General features: G+C 35.8%; 1 protein-coding gene across 3 annotated transcripts in view; it reads right to left on the bottom strand.

The window, feature by feature from the left end:
- Positions 1-24,411, bottom strand: part of LOC138698312 (alpha-tocopherol transfer protein-like) — a 95,337-nt gene that overhangs the window by 19,831 nt on the left and 51,095 nt on the right. For all 3 annotated transcript variants that reach the window (XR_011331826.1, XM_069824135.1, XM_069824136.1), the window contains exons 3-6: positions 16,411-16,570; positions 11,633-11,882; positions 8,011-8,121; positions 5,045-5,150 (exon numbers count right to left, since the gene is read on the bottom strand). Coding sequence is in view for 2 of the 3 variants with exons in the window: in XM_069824135.1 (XP_069680236.1) it covers positions 5,045-5,150; positions 8,011-8,121; positions 11,633-11,882; positions 16,411-16,570 (627 nt within the window). In the remaining variant the exon portion in view is untranslated. The remainder of the gene's footprint in view (positions 1-5,044; positions 5,151-8,010; positions 8,122-11,632; positions 11,883-16,410; positions 16,571-24,411) is intronic.

Here is a 24,411-nt window from a genome sequence, read left to right as displayed (position 1 = left end):
CCCAAATGAAATTGCAAACATATTTAACAAATATTTTCTTACAATAACAGATAACCTCAACATCCCCCAAGATAATGCAACTAACAGTTTAGATTCTTTAACACAATATTTTCCGACAAAATTCCCAAATATTCAAATATTTCCAACAAACAAACAAGAAATAATTGCAATTATTAAAAATCTAAAATCAAAAAACTCCTCAGGGTATGATGAAATAACAAGCAAAATATTAAAAGCGAGTTCACATATTATAGCTGGGCCATTAAGTTATTTATGTAACTATTCAATGTTCAGTGGTATATTTCCCGAGAGATTAAAATATTCCGTGGTTATTCCTATCTTCAAAAAGGGAGAAACAACATCTACCAGTCTTCTCCAAAATCTTTGAAAAAGTAATGTATAAAAGATTATATCATCATCTAGAAAGATACAACATTTTAGTCCCAGAACAATTCGGATTTAGGAAAAATAAAGGCACAGAAAATGCAAAATTTAGTTTAACTGACAAAATTCTGGAGGCAGTAAATAAAAAATTACAAGTTGGAGGGATTTTCTGTGATTTATCCAAAGCATTTGACTGTATAAATCATAAAATGCTGCTAGATAAATTAGATTATTATGGAATTAAAGGTGTTGCACACCAATGGTTTCACTCATATCTCATAGATAGGAAACAGAAAGTTGAAATCAATACAACTATGAAATCTACATCGACATGGGGAACTATTAATAATGGAATTCCTCAAGGATCAATATTAGGTCCCCTACTTTTTCTAGTGTTTATAAATGATCTTGCCCCCCTTATAAAAGATGTAGGTCATCCCATATTATTTGCAGATGACACAAGTATAGTAATTACAGCCAATAACTCCAACACATTCCAATCTTCAACAGAGGAAATTCTCTTCAAAATATGTGACTGGTTCTCAGTCAATAAATTTGTATTAAATTGTAACAAAACTAAAATAATTCAATTTAAATCCTGTCCAAATTCAACGTCGCAAATTTCTAGCGCAATAATTAACAATAGATCCCTATTAGAAACAACAACAACCAAATTTCTTGGCTTAAAAATCGATAATGTGTTAAATTGGAAAAATCATATTAAAGAAATCACCCCCAAACTAAATTCAGCTTGTTTTGCTATTAGATCTACGCAAAAGATTGTAAATATCAATACCTTAAAAACAATATACTTTGCATACTTCCACTCGGTAATAAGTTTTGGAATAATATTCTGGGGAAATTCCACAGATAGTAACAATATATTTCTATTACAAAAAAAGAGTAATTAGAATAATAGTAGGTGCCAAATCTAGGGAATCATGTAGGACTATTTTAAAAAAACTACAAATAATGCCCATGGCTTGTCAGTATATATTTTCATTAATAGTCTTCCTCGTATGTAATCGTGAAAGCTTTGTAACTAATTCAACCGTTCATAGCATAAATACACTTCAAAAAAATGGCTTTCATACTCCATCGGCAAGTCTATCGTGCTATCAAAAAGGAGTGCGTTATATGGCAGTAAAAATTTTTAATAGCCTCCCTATCGATATAAAAAATGAAACTCAAAACATAAAATTATTTAGGGCCAAATTAAAGAAGTACCTAATTTCTCACGCCTTCTATTCTGTAGGTGAATTCATGACATTCAATAACACTTCATGAAATTGATACTAAAACTATGTGTTGTACTAGTAGACTATATTGTAAATCTCGTCTGTATATATTTCATCTAGACTGTGACTATAAATTAAGATTTTATAATAGTATTAAGTTTTTTGACTTGTTCCATATTCTAGCTGTAAGCATATATGAATACCATGGAATGTTAATAAATACAATACAATACAATAGAGGTTTGAAGCTAGTCATAGCATCTTGGGAAGCGTTCTTGCAATACTGCAACATCTACATCACTTTAATATTAAATGAAAATCTGAAAATCCTTATGTAAATAGTATGCACCTTTTAATGTCTGAACTTCATTCTTCCTGTCAACATCTAAATCTCCCTTGTCAATTGAACTTTGTAAATCTGTGACTAGGAAATTAAGAGAGGAATTAAGAAATGGAGAATTCGTATCATGGAAAGTAATGCCTGGAAGAGGCAGAAGTGTATAATTATACAGAGAAATACCTAAAGCCATGGCCTGGATTTGTAATAAGTCTGGACTATCTACATCTGAATGGGTAACCTGCCTTAAATTGAATGCCAATTTAGTAGCAGTTAGGGAGGTACCTGGTCACTCTTTGGACGGATTCCGGCGCAGACATGGATGCCCGGAGACTGGAACCCTTGCCCACGTCCAAGGTCATTGTAACAAAGGTTTACTCCTTCGAACTTCCAGACACCATCATGTTCGATCGTTAATTGCAACTGCTTTGAAAATAAGTCTTGGATAGTAGAAAAGGAAGTTTTTTGCCTTGCTATTAATGACTCTTCTAGACGCATTGACATCATAGCGTATTCCCAGACTACCAAGAAAGATAACATAATTTATCCTACCATAAGGACTGAAACGGGGAGTTGCCAGCCGGAGGATGTCAATCAAGAAAAGATTAACATTTACCTACCAACAGTTGATTACTTCAAAGTAAAATACCAACTTGAAAACATTGAGCTGATTGGTCTTCTTATTGAAGCTCGTCATGTGATTCTCAAGTTCTTCGAAAGCTTCAGGAAGACTTTTGAACGATCACAGACACTTACTACTGACATCATAACGTCAGTTTTGAAACGCTGTTGCCAAATTTTGAGTCATATTCACTCTATTTAATTTTCTTCACTTTATAATTCATTGTTTACTGTATATGTTTATTTTAATTTTCTGTTAACAAATATTTATGTAAATATTTACTTCTGTAAAATTCATGCATAAGAGTATAACAGGCCTCCTGGGCTACCTACAATGGGAGGCAGTTAATAAAATAAAAAATTCTTTACAATAGCTGCATTATAACAAAGAATTATTATTTCAAATTCCTGCCAAGGAAGCACTAAAATACAATAATAAAAAAATTGAAAAAAAAAATTACAAAAAGGCAGAATATTACTAAATAAGTAGCAAAGTACAAAGAAGGCAAAAATAAAATCTTCCCATGATTTTTTTCTATATTACGAATATCGTGTCTGTACAATTAAATCTGTTCCGACTGTTACCAATAAAAAAGACATTTCTCATAAATTAGGGCCCTAGTAATCACTTCGGTGTTCTTAAACAATTAGAAGAAAATACATAGTAGCTTCCACTACATTACACACGAATGATTTTTCCCTTAAGTAGCTCACAACAGACTCGAGTAAACTACAAAGATGTAACGCCCGACAACCGCTCTGCTCCTTAACTTCAGCTAGTACAAGTACACTATAGGATGGAACGTTTTCTTTACTTCCCGTGGCGTCATATACAAAATATTCTGTATTTCACAAACTTATTTTCCTATCTGTTCGTCTGTTTATTAATATTTACCCACTGTTTATAGATTCAGCTAAATCTTGAATCATTAATAAACATTCTTTCCCAAGGGTAGCTTCCATTTGAAAATAATAATCATCATACAAATGTTTATTTTTATTTTTTCTTTGTTTAGTATGCTGTGGCTTTTGGCAACCCTTACTGAAGGGCAGCTACCCTTGAGGGATTTACTGTATATTCATTTGCTCTATGGTCAATTGTTAGTTCTTTCTTATTAAATTTTATTATAATTTTCCTAATGATTCGTTTATTTATTGTTAATTCATTCACACATTATTGCTCTCATTTATTTACCCATTACTAATTCATTCACTATCACAATTATTTATGAATCTGATCATCGATTTATTCGTACATTTGTTTTTAAATGATTTAAATAATCCATCTATCCATGTTTTTCTTTATTCAGTAATTCTTCATAACACTGCCTATCTTTATGCATACAAGTATTTCTTATTGTAGGCCTATATACAGGGTGAGTCCCGCGCCGTAGCGTCGCGATCTAAGGCATCCTGCCTAGGACTCGTGTTATGAAATGCGCGCTGGTTCGAGTCCTCACGGGGGAAGAAATTTTCTCATGAAATTTCGGCCAGTGTATGGGACCGGTGCCCCCCAGCATCGTGATGGATTTCGGTAGCTACGATAGGTAGCGAAAATCCGGTTCAGCAAACCAGCTATAACAGCTGGGGGGATCATCGTGCTAACCACACGATACCTCCATTCTGGTTGGATGATCGTCCACCTCTGCTTCGGCATGTGAACGTGAGGTCAGCAGCCGGCTGGTCAGACTTGGCCCTTCAGGGCTGTAGCGTCATGAATTTACTTTTTTATATACAGGATGAGTAAGGAGGAAAGGTATATGGTTTGAGGGGTGATAATATTGGTGATTCTGAACAAAAAAGTTTATTTGAACATATATGTCCTGTTGTTAACGATTTGGGAGAAAACTGATGGAAGCTATAAGGGACTGGAAAAGTGTAGGTGATAGTAAATTAAAACAGTGTTACCTTATGTTCTATTTGACTGTGTACATTTCTTTACAGAACATGTTCAAAAAGTCCACCGTCAACTTCAATGCACTTTGTAGCTCTTGCAGACAGCTGCTGTGTTGCTGATCTGAGCTGATTCGGATATTCCTTTACTTGAGCACAAGCATGTAAAATGCGAGCGAGAAGTTCCTCCCTTGTTTCCACTTTGAGCTTGTAGACTGTCTTAAGCCAACCCCATACACAGTAATTCAATGGAGTAAGGTCGGGTTACTTCGGTGGCCAAGAAATTACTTCACCGCGACTGATCCAATGCCCAGGATAAGTTTCATTGATACTACTATAACCTGATGTCATTTTGGTTGCGTCCACATTTGAGTGCTGATGAAGGACATGAGACTGACAACCGTGATTTTCAAACAGCTGTATATCAGATACCGCTAAGAATAGGGCATATGTTCATATACACTTTTTTTGTCCGGAATCACCGATATTATCACCCCTCACACCATGTACCTATCCTGCTGGCTCACTCTGTATACTTCTATCTTTAAGGCATACTGTAAAACTTTCTTACCCGTGAGTTCAGCAACAGTGCCAGCTTCTCCTCCTAGTTCCTGAGGTAGTATCTTCCTTGGAATTTTGTCATAAAACGACGTAAGATCATTTCCGTAGACCTGTATCTGAAAGTAGGTTGAAAAATAAACATTACTTTTTCTAAAAAAATAAATATAGACAATAAATTTGTATAAATGTTTCAGAATGTACTTCGCATTCACCACGCACAACAAAATAGCTCGGATAGTTATTTACAGTTATAATACCAAAGTTCTTAATGAAATTCAATTACCTGCTAGTATTAATAAGTAAACTCTATTCAAAATATATAAATCGTGAAAAAAATTGAGCATTTATTATTGTTGTTACTTATTACCACTATTAACCACCACTACCACCACTACTGTTACTGCTACTGCTGTTGTTTCTGATTCTACTTCTAATGTTATATTACTATTTATGCTGCTAACTGCTGCTACTGTTATTGATACTATTGATGTTGCTGCTAATAAAAATAATATTAATGGTAATAAAAATGAAAACGAAAAAATGACTCTCGATGCACAGTCCTTATGGAACAAGGAAGATAAATCCCAACGTTTCTGCGAAGAATCGAATCTGGAAGATTAATAAGTATTTACATGCAGGGGCGGCTCTTCCATAAGAGCTGCGGAGCTGCAGCATTCCCTGCTTTGACAGGAAAATATAAGTAATATTTATTTTAATTTGTAGAAGAATTATTACAGCTTTTATTGGTAAATTTCTTTATATTTCATCTGGCCGGGAATATGTACTATTATCTTATGCATAATCTTTTTGCGCGTCGACTGTATTGGAATTGACACTGCATTCAAAGTCGTCCTGGGATCTGCAGGGTGGGGCAGCTCATAGAGAGTGTGTCTTGCATGGTCAGGGGGGTAGAGAGGTGAAGGGAAGCAGAGGGAAACTGCCGCTGTTTAAAACCCATATTTCGCTACAGTGGCTTGCAGAGCCAGGTCACAAGGGAAGATCTTTCCTCCACTCCCACACCGCTATTGTAATGCTACGTCAAATGGATTCTCTATTCCCTTGAAACTTAATGGCAAAATGTTTATTTTCTCTTCACATACTTACTGTTGTAGAATCTTATCGAGTTAATATAACGAAATTAATATTCTCTTTTGCCTTATTATTACGTATATACCCAGCCTCCAGCAGAACCTAATATTTGCCTTAACTCAAAATGATTGCACGAGTAGAATCATTTTAATATAGCACGTAAAATACGAAAGAGACTTCTTTTCCACTTTTAGAATATTTTTGACCATCATTATATCTGAGTGTTGCTTTGATGTGACGTCTTAGTACCGTAACTTAACCAGTGCAAATGTGCAAGCATGAGTGTGTGTGAATTACAGAATATTAATTTTATTTTTCTCAACTTTCCCTTGAGGAGAAGATTGATGTAATGAAGTGAAATTAAATGGTCGTCCGTTACCCGACTTAAATCTTATTCAAGCTTCATCCAGCCGAAATATTGCATATATGTAAGGAAGTATAACAATGAAATTTACGCTAAGCATTTGTGGTTACGTGGATGTGAACACAAAAATTCTGTATTTTGTTTTTTTTTTGCCTCCTCTTCGGTGGTGATACTGCATAGACTAGGAGTGGTGTGACAGATTTAGGACATTTGCTCCTAAAAATTAAAAATCACGAATCTTCGCTGTTTCACCTGAAAAATGTTGTTTTATTGGCAATGTTAGGCAAAACTAATATTTCTGCGCAACTGAGTGAAGCGAACAGAACAAAAATTCTCAAACATAACCAAGAAATGAGAAGAAATCGTGAAATTATTTAAAAAATATTGATTTTGTGGCCAATATGAACTTCCTCTTAGGGGACACGATGAAACAACGATTATAAGAACCCAGGTGTATTTCGTGGGTTGCTACAGTTCTTGAGTAATCAAAACGAGGTTCTCAAAAATCATTTGAAACATGCCACTGTTTAAAGGTAGTTCTAAAACAATTCAGAATGAACTGGTAGATTGCATGTTGAGTGTCTACCGATCTGAAATTCAGACTGAAATAGATGGTATTATTTTTTTAGCGATTATGGCAAATGATGCCACAGACATCGCCCAACTAAGTCAGGAAGTTTTAATTTTTCGATATGTAGTGCATTTATTTTTGTCCTATACTTATTAGTAATGATATCAAGAAGTGAAATTTGTATGTACCAAAATCTACTGCAGCTCCCCCAATCCACAAATTCACGAGCCGCCACTGTACATGTAATTTATGAATTGCAAGATAAAGTCTACGATATGTTTAAATAAAAAGAGTTTGAAACCATTGAGTTTCTTTTTTGAAATTTTCTATTGATAAAGGTGTTGTTAGAAATGAGATTTTACATTTCGTTGGTAAGAAATTAAGTTTCAGAGAGTACTGAAAATCGGTGATAAAGCATTGGAGACTTACTTCTCTACGGAATTACTTTGAGTTTACAATAGATTGCATTTGTTTGATGATTTCGAATATTATCCGATTAGGGATGGAAATCATGAGATTACAGTTTTAATTTTGTACATAATTTTCATATGTCAGTGTTGCAATATGTGCACGTACCCGAAACTTCATAAAAATAGAACAATCAGGATATTGATAAGATTAACTGGGTTTCTAAATGGTATTTTGGATGGGCAAACGGTGTAGACAGGCATATTTCTTTTCTTCTGCCTATGTTCCGTAATTTTTCCATATCTTACAATAATTCTAATTTTTAGATAAACATATAGTGCACCGTACCGTTCTCTCAACGGGATTGTACCTACGATTTCTCCATGATGAAAACTGTATTTGCGACTGTTGAGATATGGCACCGCGAAGAACAACAAAATGTATTCTTTAGTTGCGAGGTTTGTTACACTTTCAGAAAATTTCATTAGCTCTAATATAAAATGTAATATTTATTGAATTTACATGTTCTATAAAATTAACTCACTCTGGCTGCGATTTTGGATTTGAAAACTGTCTTTAACATTGCAATAACAACTTCAACATGTGGTGCTGCATTTATTATGTATATAGTCTTTATACGGACGCTGAAACCTCCCTGAAAGAGAAGAAACAGACTAAATTATTACACCGTATAAACTCAATAAATCTAAAATAACACACACAAATTGCAATAATTATTACTATTTCACTGAATATCCGTAATTCAAAAGACGTTAACAGCAGCGAGTAGAAAGAACAAAAGGGTTTCTGAGTGGATGCTACCATTTCAGAGCTGATCTCTCTGTGTTTTTTTTATTGGGTTATTTTACGACGCTGTATGAAGATCTAGGTTGTTTAGCGTCTGAATGAAATGAAGGTGATAATGCCGGTGAAATGAGTCCAGAGCCCGGCACCGAAAGTTACCCAGCATTTGCTCATATTGGGTTGAGGGAAAATCCCGGAAAAAACCTCAACCAGGTAATTTGCTCCGACCGGGATTCGAACCAGGGCCACCTGGTTTCGCGGCCAGACGCGCTGACAGTTATTCCACAGGTCTGTGTTATATAATACAGGGACATCATTTTATTTTTACTATCATTTTTAATATTAACCTGGCTATACTTTTGGATCAACGCCCCTTCCACGACTGGAGTTCGGTGATACTGGCGTAATGTACAAACAAATCACTTTACTAGATATAGGAGGGAAGAAAAGTAGTTCATCCATTTACGTAAACTAGGAAATATCGCGATTTTGAGTTTGATAATTTTCATTAGGTTTTTGTTTAATCAAAATACAGTACAATATTAACAATGAGTGTTTTTACTCACGAACTGAGCTGTCCATTCGGACGTATTCATTATTCAGTGTATATTATACTGTCTACAGCACATTAGCGTACAATATAGAGAAAGAAGTTAAATTGAAAAATAATCATAATATGGATATTTAAAAACATTTTTGGAAATGGTGGCCGTTCATTTCGATACAGGCTTCAGTTCTAATGTGCATATTATCGCACTATAGACTATTGTACCTAATCCCAATTACCAGTTTCGTCCTTCGTACTAGTAACTCATGTTGAAATAATTCTGTACCTACTCTATAAAAGAGTACCCGATCCGAAAAGACAAAATTACTCAGACATACTATCTACTGTCCGTCCAAGTGGTTATGTCGTAGGGTCGTAGAAAGAGGGGAAATCACGTGATAGTTAATTACTTAACGAGGCCTTTTTATTTAAGTTATTTTAAATAGTTATATGGGCATAATATTACGTAGACGTCTAATTCCTAACAGAAATTAATGTTCTCAGAAAAGAGCTAAGATAGCCCAGCCACTAGCTGGCGAATAAAAGCTGGTGGGGGAAACCGGGATACGACGTAGGTAAATGGACGACAGTACCTGTGCGAAAATGATTCAATATTGAAAGCTCTTTCGTCACTGGAAAACGCGAACATATTTTTGGAACGTACTGTTTTACTATGACTGTATATGCGGTCTTGGATCTGTGTGGAGGACGGTTGAGCTTCATTAGTAGGAGGGGTGAGAGTGAAGTACATTGAAAAACTCAGGTACAATAAAAATTGAAGTAAAAATAAAATGATGTCTCTGTATATGATCGCCGCGCCGTATGAGGAAGTGGGGAGCGGGGAGACGTGTCTCACCTAGTATAGTACAGCCTACCGTGGTCAACTTCGCATTCCAGCCGCGGTTTCAGACCTGGCGCTCATACAGTGCATATGTATTATATATGATATATCTAAGGTATGTATACATGTGTGATGAAGTTACAGGATAATGGAGAAAGTTACACATTGCACAGCTGTACGCATTGTATTTTTCAACTAACATAATTAGGAACATTAAATCAAGTCGTTGAGATGGACAGTTCATGTAGCACGTATGGGTGAATCCAGAAATGCATATAGAGTGTTAGTTGGGAGACCAGATGGAAAAAGACCTTTGACACGTAGATGGGAGAATAATATTAAAATAGATTTGAGGGAAATGGAATAGGGACCAATAGCAGGCTAATGTGAGGACGCCAATGAACCTCTGGGTTCCTTAAAAGTCATTTCTAAGCAAGTAAGATAGTAAGTAAGTAAGTTATAATGAAGAGACGAGAGTGATTTATAGCAAAAGGTAGTGATCGGAACTATACTTTGTTGGGAAACTTGTCTGAGATGAATGAAATGATATAGGAAGTCTAGAAAGGAAGATTATTTACTTTAAAAATTAATCCTTGATATTGTCCACCGCTGTGGAGCAACGGTTAGCTTGTATGGCCGTGAAACGAGCGGGCTCGGTTCAAATCCTAGTTGGGACAAGTTACCTGTTTGGAGTTTTTTCCCCGAGATTTTTCCTCAACCACTTGAAGCAGCATTGCGGGGTAATTTTCGGCGTTGGACCTCGTACTCATTTTGCCTTCATTAGCATAGCACCATTAATAATCTTCAATAGTTACAGGTTGACCAATCTCATAAGGAAAAAAACTTCATTAATTGAAGCGTCGGCTGGAACAACGTTGTAAGTTAAAAATTTTCATTCGGCGCGTTTCCGTGTAATAATGTTGTATGTCATGTTACCTTGCTATAATCCTTGGCTTGCAACTGTCCATCAATGCAGTACGTGAAATTTGTCCACTCAAAAGTTTGCTTCTCTCATAAGGACAACGTTGTACGCGCACACATTTTTGCAACTCCTGTAAATTTTACCAAATGTAACTTATAACGTTTTTCCAGCCGACGCTTCAATTACTCAAATTGTTATTAATATAATACAAACAATCCAATTAATGGAATGAAATGAAATCTGTGTTAGGCAGACTTTTAAAAATGGTATCAATTAACTTAATCTACTTAAATAAATTTTATTTTCTCTTAATGATATTTTCTTGCTTTTACTATTTAGGATTAAGAAGTCCTATAGAATGAACACAATAACATTTAAAATATATAAGTAATATGAATAATTGCCACCGGTGTAGCTCAGTTGGTAAGGCCCTTGTCTGCCGGTCCGGAGTTACGCCTGGACGCTGGTTCGATCCCAGCTTGGGCAGATTACCTGGTTGGGTTTTTTCTGTGGTTTTCCCCAACCGTAAGGCTAATGTCAGGTTATCTACGGTGAATTGTCGGGTTCATATCGCCAAATATCATCTCGCTATCATCAATCCCATCGACGCTAAATAACCTAGTAGTTGATACAGCGTCGTTAAATTAGCAATTAAAAAAAGAATAATTATTGAAAGTTATAATAAATTTAAAAATGATTAGAATTCCGTTGCTTTGAAGAAAGAATGATGCTGAAACTGAACAGAATGAGAAAAAGAAATTGGTTGGGTTACTTACTAAGAAAAAGCTGCCTACTGAATGATGCACTGGAAGGAATGGTGAACGAGAGAAGAGTTCGGGGCAGAAGAAGATATCAGATGATAGACGACATTAAGATATATGGATCATATGAGGAGACAAAGAGAAAGGCAGAAAATAGGAAAGACTGGAGAATGCTGGGTTTGCGGTGAAAGACCTGCCCTTGAATGAATGAATGAATGAATTCTCATTTACAGCAATATATTTATATAATACGTATAGATGTTTACTTATCATGGCTATTTTGATGCTTACCATTGCACACACTTCATACTTGCGAAGAGCTGGAAGACTGAACTTTGGTACATGCGCCAAGGTGACTTTACCAAAGTCCACGATATATATATCTGATGAGCAGTATTCTTCGCACAATCTTATTTCCGCTGTCATGAGAGTGAATCTGAAGAAATCGTCCATATTATACAAAGAAGGATCACCATTTTGTAGCCCATAGCACACAATCCTTTCATCGTTTTCATTGAGTTCTGGCAGTGGGAATACGTACCTGTAATACAGGGACATCAGTTAGAGGTAAAATATTTATTTTGTAACAAGAGGCAAAGCTTTTGCCAGGAGTTAGTGGAATAGGCTTTATGGCAGCTGATATGCACCTCTTTTTATTTTGTGGCACGTCTTAATATAGTAATTATAATTTCCTTGACAAAATTAGCAGCATTTCTCTTTCCCTGATCTCTCAAGCTTATCTGTATAAGAAAGAGAAATTACTCCTTGTTTGTGTTTTTAGTTGGTTATTTAACGACTCTGTATCAACTGCTAGGCCATTTAGCGTCGATGGGATTGGTGGTAGTGAGATGTTATTTGGCGAGATGAGACCGAGGATTTGCCATAGATTACCTGACAATTCGCCTTGCGGTTGAGGAAAATCTCGGAAGAAAAAACCAACTAGGTAATCAGTCAAGTGGGAATCGAACCCATGCCCACGCGCAACTCCGGATCGACAGGCGAGCACCTCAACCTACTGACGCCGGTGACCTGCAGTATGTTCCTAGCTTTCCTTCTATGAGACCTTTAAGAAGATTCATAAAAGAGTTTCCTTGGTCTGCACTGTCTATCACTTTTTCCAACAGATGATCGAATGACAACCATGACATTCTCAAGTAGTGAAAAAAAATTACCTTCATGGACTCGAAGTTCGTGCAAAAGACAGTGAACTTGCCCATATTAGGCTCATTGAATAAGAATCCGACATATCCAATGTTTTCTGTGTTTAACACGTCTTTTTCTAGCACGGAGAAGAAATAATAAAAGTAGTTCTTCCTCGACGTGCATTATTATAATGCGAGTGAATAATGACACACCTTTTGTAGTTCGTCTGCCGTCGGAAGCGACGACACAAAACGCCCGTATCGACTGCAGAGTCGCTCATGTCGGCTGCTTCTGCCTTTGAAGAATGCTCATGTCGGCAGCAGACCGACTGCTTTTTGCAGTTGACCTTGGCGGCTAAAAGTCGTTTCTGTGTAAAGGTCCTTACACCCGCGCGATGCGGCAGGGGTAAGAGTAAACGTGACAGATTTAAATTCGTATAAAATTGTGTCTTGGTTCACATGCTCGAATCTGAAAGAAAAATTAACACTCAAACAACGTATTTTTTAAATTAAGTTTCTTAGGGTGTGCACTTGCGATCGTGCGAATACCTAGCCACCGCCACTAGCTGCAACATCTGGTTTTTGCATCTCGAATTCCATCGTGATCTGGCCGGAGACTCAACGTTTGAGCCACAGATATGGAAAATAAAGCATGATTCACGATTGGGTCCACACCTGTGGAGTAACGGTTAGCACGTCTAGCCGCGAAACCAGGTGGCCCGGGTTCGATTCCCGGTTGGGGCACGTTATCTGGTTGAGTTTTTTTCCTGGGTTTTTCCTCAACCTAGTATGAGCAAATGCTGGGTAACTTTCGGTGTTGGACCCCGGACTCATTTCACCGGCATTATCACCTTCATCTCATTCAGACGCTAAATAACATAAGCTGTTGATAAAGCGTCGTAAAATAACCTACTAAAAATTCACGATTGGCCTGCCCAGTTTTCCAGACAGCTCCAAGTGGTATTTAGGGGAATGCCCGTGAATTGCCGGAAGTTCGCGGAAAGAGATGCCGGCGGTTGCGAGGGGGTTGCGCTGGTAAGCGGCAGACTTGCAAACCGATAGTTATAAAAGATTCTCATTGTATTTATGTACGATCATTTATCATTAGCTTGTTCATGAAAGTGGAAAATGTGATTATATGAGACAAATATTTTTGAAGCAAATGTTTCTGATATTAATTTTCGGAAGTTCTTAAGTAACCTTAAAGTGATATGTAACAAACACCATTCTTTTTTCCTTTTTTGAAGAAAGCTAATTCTGAATGTTTAATTGAACAATCTATTGTAACTAGTGGCTTGTGCAGCAAATGCTGCAAACTAAGTTCATTAGACGTACAAATAAAAATTTTTCAGATTTATTTTCAATGAAAAATACCAGACATTTTGAAAGTTAGGTATTTACTTTCATAATAATGAAACATAGCCTACTCCCTCTGAATGGTATTTTTTATGTAAAATACTTTTTCTTGAACCATCCACTTTCAGTTATTGAGTTTCAACGCGAAAACGCAAGTAACAACGTAAGGACGATCAGTGGGTTTTTCACATGGGAGTAAAGCAATAGCTATTTCAGGTCATTGTGGATTGTAGGTGCAAGTTAAAAAAGTCAGGTTTGCTATGCTTTTGAACAATAGACATAGCATCTTGGTATAGCTGCTGCACGTAGAGCTTGAAATGTAGAGGGTAAAATAATTTTTATGCTGCTAAGAGATCTTGCTGAAATTATCGGGAGACTACAACATTTTGTAGGCCTCTTATTTTATCAGTAAATAAGACCTTTTGATCTTTCCTTAGGAACTGAAATTTTTGCGCTCTCTCGAGCCAATACTGAAGAGAATGACGCATATAAATATCTATACCACATCCCCATTAAGTATATGAAAAAGACGCAATCCCACTTGATTAATAACTACAAAAATATTTGATTTTTAATAACAATAATATTATCTTACTTACGTTTTTTAGTTTTATAAACTCTGTAAATGATAGAAATGAAGATCTAATTTAAGATATTCTCTACATCTACTTATATAACCCCAAAACGTTTCACTTTCATATCATCAATATAGCATTAATATGTATAATTAATGAAAAATAGTCACATCATGGCTTTAACTATAATAATATTTCATTTCTAATGGTAATGTCATCAAACCACCTCAAGTTTTGTAGATTTTGATATCCAATACACAGCTGTACTCAGAAAATTAGGCCTACACACCGCAGAATCAGACCTGTAAATTATTTTATCAAGTGTTGAAATTTTTAATAACCAATTGAATTTGAGCTCTAAATATATCAGCAATCCTGCAGGTCATGGCCTTCGTGTAATAGCCTATTGTTTATTGTAGTGTGTGTTTTGTTTTATTCTGAAATGCAATTAGTTCTAAAAACTGACGAAAAATGGATTTTGGAAAATAGGAAAATTATGTAGCAAAACTAACGCTTCACTGAAAGTTGATATTTTTCCGAAAATCCTTGGATGCCAAGCTTCAAAATGACGGGTCACTCATTAAAATCTGTTCAGCCGTTTTCCCGTAATTTCCATTACCAGTTCAAATTATATATATAGATTATTGGAATGAAAGGATAAATAAGGAAATTGCGTAATCACAGCTCAAAACATATCACTAGGGCTAGTAATTGTATGCCGTTTTTGCGCTTCATGCGCCTCTGACTTTAGGTACCAGTATGTAATTGCGTTGGGGTGTGAATTTCAGTGTGTTTCGTTGAACAGTGAACTTTAGTTGATGGGTTACATTGCGACCGAATACTGAACAGACAACATACAACATCCTGTAAAGAAGAATAATAGCAAGATGCCGAGGACGAAATTTGTGACTTAATTTCAAATGAGGAAATTTGTATTAATGATACAGATTTTGAGATAAATAATGCTTGTGTAGAATATTGCAAATATTCCCCCATTGTTTCTGCAGAAGTGGAACGAAATTTCTCTAGATATAAGGCTGTGTTTCTAGCAAAAGTCAATCATTCTCCTTTGAAAATTTGAAAATGTGGTTTGTTATTCACTGCAACAATATATGAAATAAAAATGTATGTAAACCAAAAACGTAATACACTATCATATTAACATAGTGAGATAATAACGCTGATACTTGTCAATGTCATATTAGGTGTATTTTCTACAGACATAAAATAGCATGTAGTCATTGATAGTGTGACGAACCGAATAGTTTGAACACGAAATAGGAAAAAATATATCAAACAAGATGAAAAAAGTACTGGATAAACATTGTGGATATTTAGCTCTATGTAAAATTTGTGACAGTTTCAAATGAGGAAATTTATAATTATGTTACAGATTTTGAGATAGATAATGCTTGTGTAAGACAGTTCAAATTTGTTCTCATTGTTTCTGCAGAAGTGGAACGAAGTTTTTCTAGATATAAGGCTGTGTTTTCTAGCAACAGGCAATCATTTTCCTTTGAAAATTTGAAAATGTGGTTTGTTATTCACTGCAACAATATATGAAATCAAAATTATGTAAAACAAAAACGTAATACACTATCATATTAACATAGTGAACTAATAAGACTGATAATTGTCAATGTTATATTAGGTGTATTTTTCACAGACAGAAAATAAAATGTCTTTATAATAGTGCAATCTTTCTTTAACGAAGAAAATAATGTCTTTAAATTTTTCTTTAGCAGATAGTTGTGTTTCGAAGTCAAAGGAGTGGCTTTCAACCACCCAAATGCTGAGGACTAACTTACCGTGATGATAAGCATGAGTTCAAATGAACGAAAGACACTGCGTTAACTCACCACGACTCTGAGACACTCAAAGTTAGAGGCGCACAAAGTGCACTGGTAGTATAACGGCATATATTTCTCAGGCCTACATATAACAAATCTATAATACAAATAACCACGAATATGTTTTTCCACAAAATTCGACTCACCAGACAGACGTGGCATTTTTGAACCATTGTGCTGTTGTATCCCAGTTAGACATCAAATCTGGTGTCACACTCTTCATCGTGAAGTAGAGATCGATAGACTTCTTTGCCCTCTCTAAACTATTCTTGCATCGGATAATCCATCTCTCCAGTCTTTCGTTATCTACAAGAGTTTTGATCATAGTCATTCTTCACTAAAATCAGAATATTTCTGACAATTATTGTAATGTAGTGTGTTAAAATGATTTGATTATTCAATTATAAACCTTTCAGTATTTACTTTTGAAGCCCTACCCAGTGGCATACCAGAAGCAATAGGTGAGGAAGTAAGGTACAGGGATGGTTAAAAAACAACTGCAGGCAACGGAGCAGGGATCACGAAAAGATCTCTGCGAGGGGATTATGATTCTTGAGGGGTAAGAGGAGAGGTAAGCTAGTAATTCCAGCGCATAGCCTATATAATTATACAGTATGGACACTTCGGTACCTTTGATGTAGCAGGACTAATGTCAATGACCTTCAAACCAGTTTGAGCGTGAGATTCTGCTTTCTCCCAGGAGTTGGCACTGACATCACACCAGCTAGCAGTCGACACAGCGGAAGTACAGGGACATCATTTTATTTTTACTAACATTTTTAATATTAACCTGACTATACCTTTAGAGAACCGGAAACACCGTTCGCTACTCCCTTCCACGACTGGAGTTCGATGATACTGGCATAAAACACAAACAAATCACTTTAATAGGTATAGGAGGGAAGAAAAGTACTTCATCCATTTACGTAAACTAGGAAATATCGCGATTTTGAGTTCGATAATTTTCATTAGGTTTTTATTTAATCAAAATGCAGTACTGTATTAAGAATAAGTGTTTTTACTCACGAACTGAGCTATCCATGCGAACGTATTCATTATGCACTATATATTATACTGTCTACAGCACATTAGCGTACATTATATACAGGAACATCACTTTATTTTTACTAACATTTTTAACATTAACCTGGCTATACTCGGAAACACTGTTACCCCGTTCCATTACAGGAGTTTAGTGTTACTAATAAAATATGTAAAAAAATCATTTTACTAGTTATAGGAGGAGAGAAAAGTAGTGTATCCATTTATATTATAGGGAAATACGATATTAGGATTTTCAGTTTGATCATTACTTTTACGGTATTTTATCAAAATATAGTAGAGTAGTAAGATTTTTTTCCACAAACTCAACTCCTCAGGCGGTTTTATTCATTATAAATGGCTACTTTATTCAGCATATTACCGTACTTTCCGTAACTCTAATCTTCACTTCTGCTCAGTCCACACAGATAAAGTTATTCAGTCATGCTACACACAGTACCTGTGCGAAATAAGCAGGGGGGGATATTTACGGAGATCGTGAAAATCACGACATAGGCCTAATAGGCTAGATATACAATAGATTTTTACTAATCTTTATGAATTAAGTGATTCTGATTAATAATATGCGGATAAAACAATCACGACAAATCGCGAAATAGAGTTATAATAGCGAAATATGAACACATTCGTGAATTATTATTACTGTGTTGTTTTATAGCGAATTTCATATTCTGAGTTCTTTTTTCGGACATTTTTTCATTTGGATTTGTTGCACATTCAACTAGGCTACATTGCATGATATTCCAGGTGTTCTAATTACATTAGTGAACTCAAAAGACGGAGAATTCAACATTACACTAATAATTTGAAAGTATTATTTGAGGGCTGCAAGTTTTTTTTCCCGTTTTTTATGAATGTGTGTTAAATACAGTGTCAATCCAAGAAATATTGTCTATTGGCCATACCGCACCTTTACCAGAATCCAATGAATCTTTAATATTAATTATTTGGAAAGTAATATTCATACAGAATTAATACTCCAATTTCAAAATAGTTGTATTTTCCAAAATTTCTATTAATATCCAACAAGAGTACGAATCAATCTCCAACGACACCAATATTGAAAAACACAAATGATAAAATTAATCTCCATAAATACCTGCCCCTGGAAATAAGCTTCAATAATATATTTTCTCCCTTCTATGGAAAACGCAACCATATTTCTGAAACACACTATATTCTTTACCCTGCTAGCAGACTTCGAATGCAACAGCGGCCGTAAGTTTGTGTGGCTGACGGGAGCAAGAACATTAGTGAAAGGGGTGGGAGTCAAGTACATTCAGAAACACAGGTACAATAAAAATGCAAGTAAAAATAAAGTGATGTCCCTGTACTACGTCTTGCTCTAAGAGATGGACAACTATCTTGCTGACACTACATGTCCCTATTAATTACAGTGGAATATCTTATAACAAAGGTCGTAGTTCATATTTTAGGAAATGTACAGTTTCCCTGAAAAGGAATGAGACGATTGAATATTCCTAAGTCTCAGATGTAAAACACTGCGCGTGATCAGAGACCAGAGCATTGATACACAAGATAACGAATATTGAGTTACTTAAATTCAGGCTATTTGGTTTGTTACTAGCATCGTTCCGGAATTCACTTCAAAAACTGCAAAAAATATGATAATATTACGTAAATAAGAGATAAATATATACATAAATCGTGTAGTTAAATCGAAAATGGCCTTCATGACTACATCGACACTCCGCACAGAAAGTAAAGCTTTCGTGTCGTTGCAATAGCTCAGATGCTAAGATCTCTGCGTGTTGTGTAGAAGAGAGGGAGTTCGATTCTTAGTCTATATCAACGATTTTTTTTTCTAAATAACGTTGTATAGAGTTTTACAAAGTCCTCAGATTAAGTGTTAATGATCACAGAAATTACAAAATTACAAGTTATAATATTATAAACGTTAATCTAATGAATGCATTTATACACACACACACATACAATGTAAATGCATATATATATATATATATATATATATATATATATATATTAAAAACTAACAATTAAAATGGAATTAAAAATATATTCCTAAGCCACACAGACAAACGATTACAAAGGTTTAGAGTCCTTAGGCCATGTCATTTGTTGAGTAATTATTACAATATTTTATTAATAGCTTTCCCATATGTGTAATAAATGCACTCGCACAAAAAAAATTTTGTTAAAAAAGTGTGGCTTTGGATTATTTCATTCTCACCCCTTCAGTTGATTTTAACTATTTTATCTACGTGTTTAATTTAATGTGCATTCAATTTAATTCATGTTATGATTGAATGTATAAGCACTGTTGCAGTTATTGATTAATTACATATATTAATACTAACTATTAAATGCATGTGTTAAGTAACTAATTGCAGTATCTTGTGCAAAATCTTGAATGTCAATAATATTTCTGTACTATATACTATAAGACGTTAAAAGAATTTGCAATAGATTTGGGATCCTCTACTTTATCATCACTAATTTTAATGAAAAAATATTTTCTTTCTTAGGATATCTACAAGTTTAACTTTAATAATATTCCGAATAGCTTTAATTGCATTATCTGGATTTTGTGCTTTTCTATTCAAATGTGTTCTATTTCCCTCTTTCATAAATTTTGATAAATTACACTGTACTTCTTGTAGTATTTAAGAATATGAGGATAGTTACATTGCAGCTCATTACATATAGATTCTTCTTTTTAATACATGAGATTTTTAAGTCCCTGCATTATCTACATGATTTTACTTTTGAATTTTTTTACAACATTGAGTGGAGAACATCCACTGAAGTGATTCTGAAATGAAGTGAAAAATACAATACATTTACTCTTAATATCAGTAGTACCAGTAACATATACGTTTTTCCAAGATTCATTTTGTAGACATAAATGTAAATAATGACTAGATACAGCATTTACGGCCATTTTTAGTTTTTAAATTAATATTTTGAAATTGTTCAGTAACATTGGAAACAGGATTTGTTTATCATGTTCATACAAGCCATTGATTATAGGTGCTGCCGAATAGGAATTCAGTCTAATTCAGTGTACAAAACTTTTATCAATGGCTGTGCTACTTCAGCTTGTATGCTGGTGGGGAAATGAGTCTACGGCTAAGATTTCCAGTTTCAAGGAGTGAATTTAACTTACTTTTGCGGAAAAGTTCCGAGAGATAATATATGTCAATATCACTACAGATCACAAATTCCATATGAGATTTCTAAAGTCTTTTCTTTACAAATTCAATGTTGGCTATAAATATTAATAAATATTAAGAAATATGAATGATTGTAGTTAGAAGTCTGATTTACATTATAAAAAGCAAGAAGTTACATTCCTCGGCAAGATTCGAACTTTTCGATGTTTGGTTTTGTCGTCCAACACATAAGCATGGACCTATTCAATGATTATGTTAATAACCTACAATTTAACTGTAGCAATGTGGTGTCATAACTTGGGGTTTGTTTAATAAATGTAATTAGATTTAATTTGATTAGCTTCGCAACAATTGGACTTCCTGTTATATCCTGTTATTTAAATATTTAAGTTAGAGTTGATTTATTAACTCTTACTGTGCAAGATGACCCTTATTTGAATAATTCTATATCACGTTAAATAGTCATTGTCTACACTAAAGTATTATCGTCATCCTCATTTCTCACCTTAATGGCGAATCGACGTGACATGAGACAGCGAGTTATAGCTCTAGTTGAGGCTGGATAGGGGGCTAGATCTGCTGGCCGTTTGGTCGGTGTTTCTGGAAGTATAGCCTAGAGGTGGGTTCATCGTTACCAAAATTCAGGGGAGGTCGAAAATCGCCCTATTCCTGGGCGTCCCCGGATTTCTTCATTGGAAGTGGGTGCTCTCTTATTCGAAGAAGTTCGACAGGACCCCTTTCGGACTGCTAACGAAATAAGAGCAGCATCTAACTTTCCCGGTTCTTCACAGACTGTGATCAGCAGATTGAGGAACCGCGATTTTAGGAGCCGGAGGGCTGCGCAAATGGAAATATTGGGGGAAGCACAAGCTGTCGACCATCTTGTCTTCGTTACCAATCGAGTGGATTTCGATTGGAGAAATGTAATTTTCTCCGACGAAACAACCATCTCGAGTGATTACGAAAGTCCTGTCCGTGTCTATCGTGAGTATGTTCTCCCACATGATCAGCGCTATGTGCACCGACGTGAAAGATCGGGGCGCTTTAGCATATTGTCACAGTCTAGTATATACAGTCGCGAAGCTCAAGACGTAGTAAATATGCAAACATTAGATTGTTGCTCACCACTAGGATCGCCAATATCGCCTCATTACAGGCAATGCAAAATAGTACCGTCACAGTCTATTATTTCTAGCACCCTCAAAACTCAAGCTTCGTGACTGTATATAGTAGTCTGTGATATCGTGTTGGGGTGGATGTCTTACGATGGACCTGGCGTTATAGAACGCATGGATAGCCGGTTTAATACGGGAACTTACGAGCACATTCTGGAACGTTTTTTCCGAAGGAACACTGCTGTACCAACAGGATAGCCATCCCGTGCACTATGCCGCAAGCATTGAAAGATGGTTTCAAAGTAGACCCGAGATCGAAATCATTAATTGGCCTCCGAAGTCACCTGATTTGAATGTCATCAAAAATTTATGGGCGGAATTGAAAAAGAGAAGGATAGCCACGTATGTCCACCGACGCCCTCGAAATCGAGACGAAATGTGGGATCAAGTTGTTGAAACCTGGGAAGATCTCGCCGGGGATTAGAATTTATTCCACAATCTCGTGACATCCATGCCGGACCGACTTAGAGCTGTACTGTAATAGAAGCTGATGGCATGTGGACAAGATTTTAAGTTGGCAGGTCTCTTTTTGTTTCTTGTGATTTTTGTTTGAGAAAAATACTTTTAACTTTCAAGTAAGATTTATTTTTTGACGAGGTTCAGCCCACTTGTAAGACCCAGAAATTGGGCATAAATTATTCATATTTTTCGACAAATTAGATAGTCTAGGAACTCTGAAGAAATTAATTACACCTCAATAAAAAAAAGTTTCACCTGGGATCGAACACGAGACGTTTCGGTTAAGCAGTGGAACCGACACGCTACTATATGAGCTACCGAGACAAGACAGTGACAACAGCAGTCTAGAATGTAGATCCCATAGCAGGCATTTGCCATTCGGTACAGAGAAGCAATGATAGCTTGTGACCCTAGCTATGTTGTGAAATCGTGGCCTTAAATGGCTGTCTTCTTCGTGATTCTTATTTTGGTCCTTGTCCTTGTTGTGGTCCTCGTAACAATTCTTGCCGTATTTCTCATGCTATGTATCGTTACGTCGATATCGAGTGAACCGCGCTGTAGAACTTTAACTTCCGACGACCAAGAGTCGTCTCATTCCTTTTAAGGGTAACTGTACATATATTAGTGTCGTGCATTTCAAGCTTCATGTTCCATTCAAGCTTGCCGAACGTGACAAGAACCGAAGTTTGCACAGATTTAGAAAACTGAAACATTTTATTTTTTAGAGTTGAAAAAAAAACTTTCCATTATAATGCTTTTTCGTTATTTTCAGCGATCCATACCCTTAATAGCGATATTTCGTTAGAAACCTGAGGCAAATGCCATTTTTATTCTGATTTTAGTTTAATTATTGTGCTACACCTAGGGCTTATTTTTCCATTAAAATAACAATAATTGTGCTGAAAATACTTTTTTTCATCATTAATATTCATTCTTTATAGGTCAGGTTTGTGAGCTCTTATGTTCCCTTCAATATAGCAAGAATAGCTCGTCGGTATCAGTAATAGGCCTAGTATAGGGGATACCTAAGGTGGTAGTTTTAAGTTCAACACATTAGACGAAAAACCAGAGTAAGCAAGATATTTTGGAAGATAATTTGTGGTGTGTCAAATTAGTATAGTCTTTAGTGCTGAAGTCTTTGAATATAGGGTGAATCAAGAGAAAGGTACATGGTGTGAGGGGTGATAATATTGGTGATTCTGAACAAAACATGTTTATATAAACATATGGTCTATTATACAAATCTAGTATTTCAGGTAAGGCTCCCTGTAAAGCAGATTTGAATAATTTCAAGGGAAAAATTGTTCTGGGACCGGGTATCGATCCCGGGGATCCCGGGACCTCTGGTTGAACGTACTAGCGCTCTGCCAACTGAGCTATCCGGGAACTCCACCCGATACACAGCTGTTTGAAAATGACGGGCTTCAGTCTCGTGTCCTTCATCAGCACTCACATGCGGACGCAACCAAAACATTAGGTTGTAGTAGAATCAATGAAACGTATCTTGGGAGTTGGATCGGTCGCGGTGGTCATTTCTTGACCACCCACGTCACCAGATTTCATTGGATTAGTGCGTGTGGGGTTGACGTAAGAGCGAAGTGTACAAGCGCAATGTGGAAACAAGAGAGGAACTTCTCTTTCGTATTTTACATGCTTGTGCTCAAGTAAAGGAATGTCCGAATCAGCTCAGATCAGCAATAGCAGCTGTCTGCAAAGTGCACTGAAGTTGACAGTGAACTTTCTGAACATGTTTTGTAAAGAAAAGTACACAATTAAACAGAATATAAGGTAACAGTGTTTTAATTTACTATCGCCTGTACTTTTTCCGTTCCTCATTGCTCCCATTATTTTTCTCCGAAACCGTTAAGAAGAGGACATAGCCTATGTTCATATAAACTTTTCTGTTCAGAATCACCAATATTATCATCCCTCAAATCAGTACCTTTCCTCCTGACTCACCCTGTATTTAAATGCGGACATTCAACACAAAACTGAAAATATTATTTCAGCCAAGAACAAAATTCATAAGTTTTCCAAACAATTGACGTTTTAGCAGTGTTTAATTACATCGGGTGAATTATTGTTCTCCTATTTTGTTGAAAGTTTTGAAAATCAACGTACTCAAAATAAAAAAGGAATTCCTGAATATGTTAATAACGAAACCGCTAAATACGCTACGAACAGTGGCGGCTCGTGGGTATTGAATTCAGGGGGGCTGCATACAAAAGTAAACCATGTAACTTACCTTATTTAAAGGTTAGTTCCATGCGCCTTGTCTTGTAGGTTGCAAACTTTT

This window comes from Periplaneta americana, chromosome 4, assembly GCF_040183065.1.
Source record: "Periplaneta americana isolate PAMFEO1 chromosome 4, P.americana_PAMFEO1_priV1, whole genome shotgun sequence".
Taxonomy (NCBI): Eukaryota; Metazoa; Arthropoda; class Insecta; order Blattodea; family Blattidae; genus Periplaneta; species Periplaneta americana.
This window is presented reverse-complemented; position numbering and strand designations above follow the sequence as displayed.